At 33.4% G+C, this 2,078-nt stretch overlaps 1 protein-coding gene across 1 annotated transcript; it reads left to right on the forward strand.

Annotated features, from left to right (window-relative positions):
- Positions 1 to 944: 944 nt before the first annotated feature.
- Positions 945 to 1,865, forward strand: LOC108552562 (uncharacterized protein DDB_G0287625-like; the record flags this gene model as incomplete). The annotated part of the gene is made up of 1 exon (XM_017907173.1): positions 945 to 1,865. A coding segment is annotated over one exon (921 nt), but the record flags the coding sequence as incomplete, so codon positions are not given.
- Positions 1,866 to 2,078: the final 213 nt, after the last annotated feature.

A 2,078-nucleotide genomic window follows, 5' to 3' on the forward strand; every position in this document is an offset into this window, starting at 1 on the left:
GAGCACGACAATACGGTAAGCCTTACGAGTCGGCCGCCTTATCAAAATACTCCAAGAGAAACGTACCGAGAGCACGTACATACCACGTGTTGTGCCACTGTGAGTCTTAGCTTGACTAAACTTTGTCACCGTGTTCGAAGAATCACGTACTGGTAACGTCGTTTCTCTAATGTGTCTGACAGATAAATTTTCGTTTCATTCCGTCATTTTTATTTCGAATAAAATTAAATTAATTATTAATTACTAAACTAATAAATTACAATGTAAATATTAAATATTATTAAATATTATCAAATTAAATATAACATAAATATGAACTTATAATTAGTTATTAATTATTAGAACTAATAAATTAATTTTTCATTTCGGGGTAATTTTACATTTTAATATAGCTTGATTTTTCCTATACTTACGAAAACATTCGATAGCAGGAATAATTTCTTCAGATATTTTTGTTAACGATATATTATCTATGGTATTAATCTTCATCTGTAAAATCGAATTTGGTTTATAATTTTGGTGTAATTTATTTTATCGAAATTCGAAATGTTTCTTTGAAAATACTTGGAAAACGATGAAGGATGTGAAGTAACGTAGTATTATTTTGTGATGCGTTATGTTTTGTTAGAATCATATAAATAAGATTAGAAATACTGTTGAACCCCAATAATTCAAACTTCGATAATTCGAATTTTAGTAATTCAAACCTTGATAATTCGAATCTTGATAACTCGAACATCGATAATTCCAATCTGATAACTCGAACTTCGATAATTCTCACTCCGATAATTCGAACGTTGACAATACAAACACTGATTATTAGAACCTTGATAGCTCGAACCCCGATAATTTGAATCTCAATAAATCGAACCTTGATAACTCGAACCTCAAATAATTCGAACTTCGACAATACGAATCTCGATAACTCGAACCTTGACAATACACACCCTGATAATGCGAACTTTGATAACTCAAATCCCGACAGTTCGAATCTTGATAACTCGAACCTAGATAATTCGAATCCCGATAATTCGAACATTGATAGCTCGAACCCCAATAATTCGAATTTTGATAATTCAAACCTCGATAATTCGAACCTTGACAATACACATCCTGATAATTCGAACTTTGATAACTCAAATCCCGACAGTTCGAATCTTGATAACTCGAACCTCGATAATTCGAATCCCAATAATTCGAACATTAATAGCTCGAACCCCAATAATTCGAATTTTGATAATTCAAACCTCGATAATTCGAACCTTGACAATACACATCCTGATAATTCGAACTTTGATAACTCAAATCCCGACAGTTCGAATCTTGATAACTCGAACCTCGATAATTCGAATCCCAATAATTCGAACATTGATAGCTCGAACCCCAATAATTCGAATTTTGATAATTCAAACCTCGATAATTCGAACCTTGACAATACACATCCTGATAATTCGAACTTTGATAAATCAAATCCCGACAGTTCGAATCTTGATAACTCGAACCTCGATAATTTGAATATTGATAGCTCGAATTCCAATAATTCGAATTTTGATAATTCAAACCTCGATAATTCGAACCTTGACAATACATATCCTGATAATTCGAACTTTGATAAATCAAATCCCGACAGTTCGAATCTTGATAACTCGAACCTCGATAATTCGAATCCCAATAATTCGAACATTGATAGCTCGAACCCGAATAATTTGAATTTTGAGAATTCAAACCTCGATAATTCGAACCTTGATAATCCCAATCCCAATAATTCTAATCTCTTTAATTCGAAAACCTCTATAAGACCTCTAAATGAGTATTTCGTTCATTCTCTTCCACCCCAGCCCTTAAAATCCTCTATTAATTCATAAATACACCGCTTCGAAATAATTCGAGGAACATTAAAAACCACACGGTACACGATCATTTTTGCCAAGGTATACTTTACTTCAAAGTAAATGGAGAAATATCGAAAATCGTATGAAACGGAATGATTTTGTCGCACACTGTAGCGTTAAATTGGCATCCCTAGTGGACGTGAATGGACACCTGGCCGGGTGGTAAACACCCAGCAGACGCTGCGG

This window comes from Eufriesea mexicana, unplaced genomic scaffold, assembly GCF_001483705.2.
Source record: "Eufriesea mexicana isolate 0111107269 unplaced genomic scaffold, ASM148370v2 scaffold7107, whole genome shotgun sequence".
Taxonomy (NCBI): Eukaryota; Metazoa; Arthropoda; class Insecta; order Hymenoptera; family Apidae; genus Eufriesea; species Eufriesea mexicana.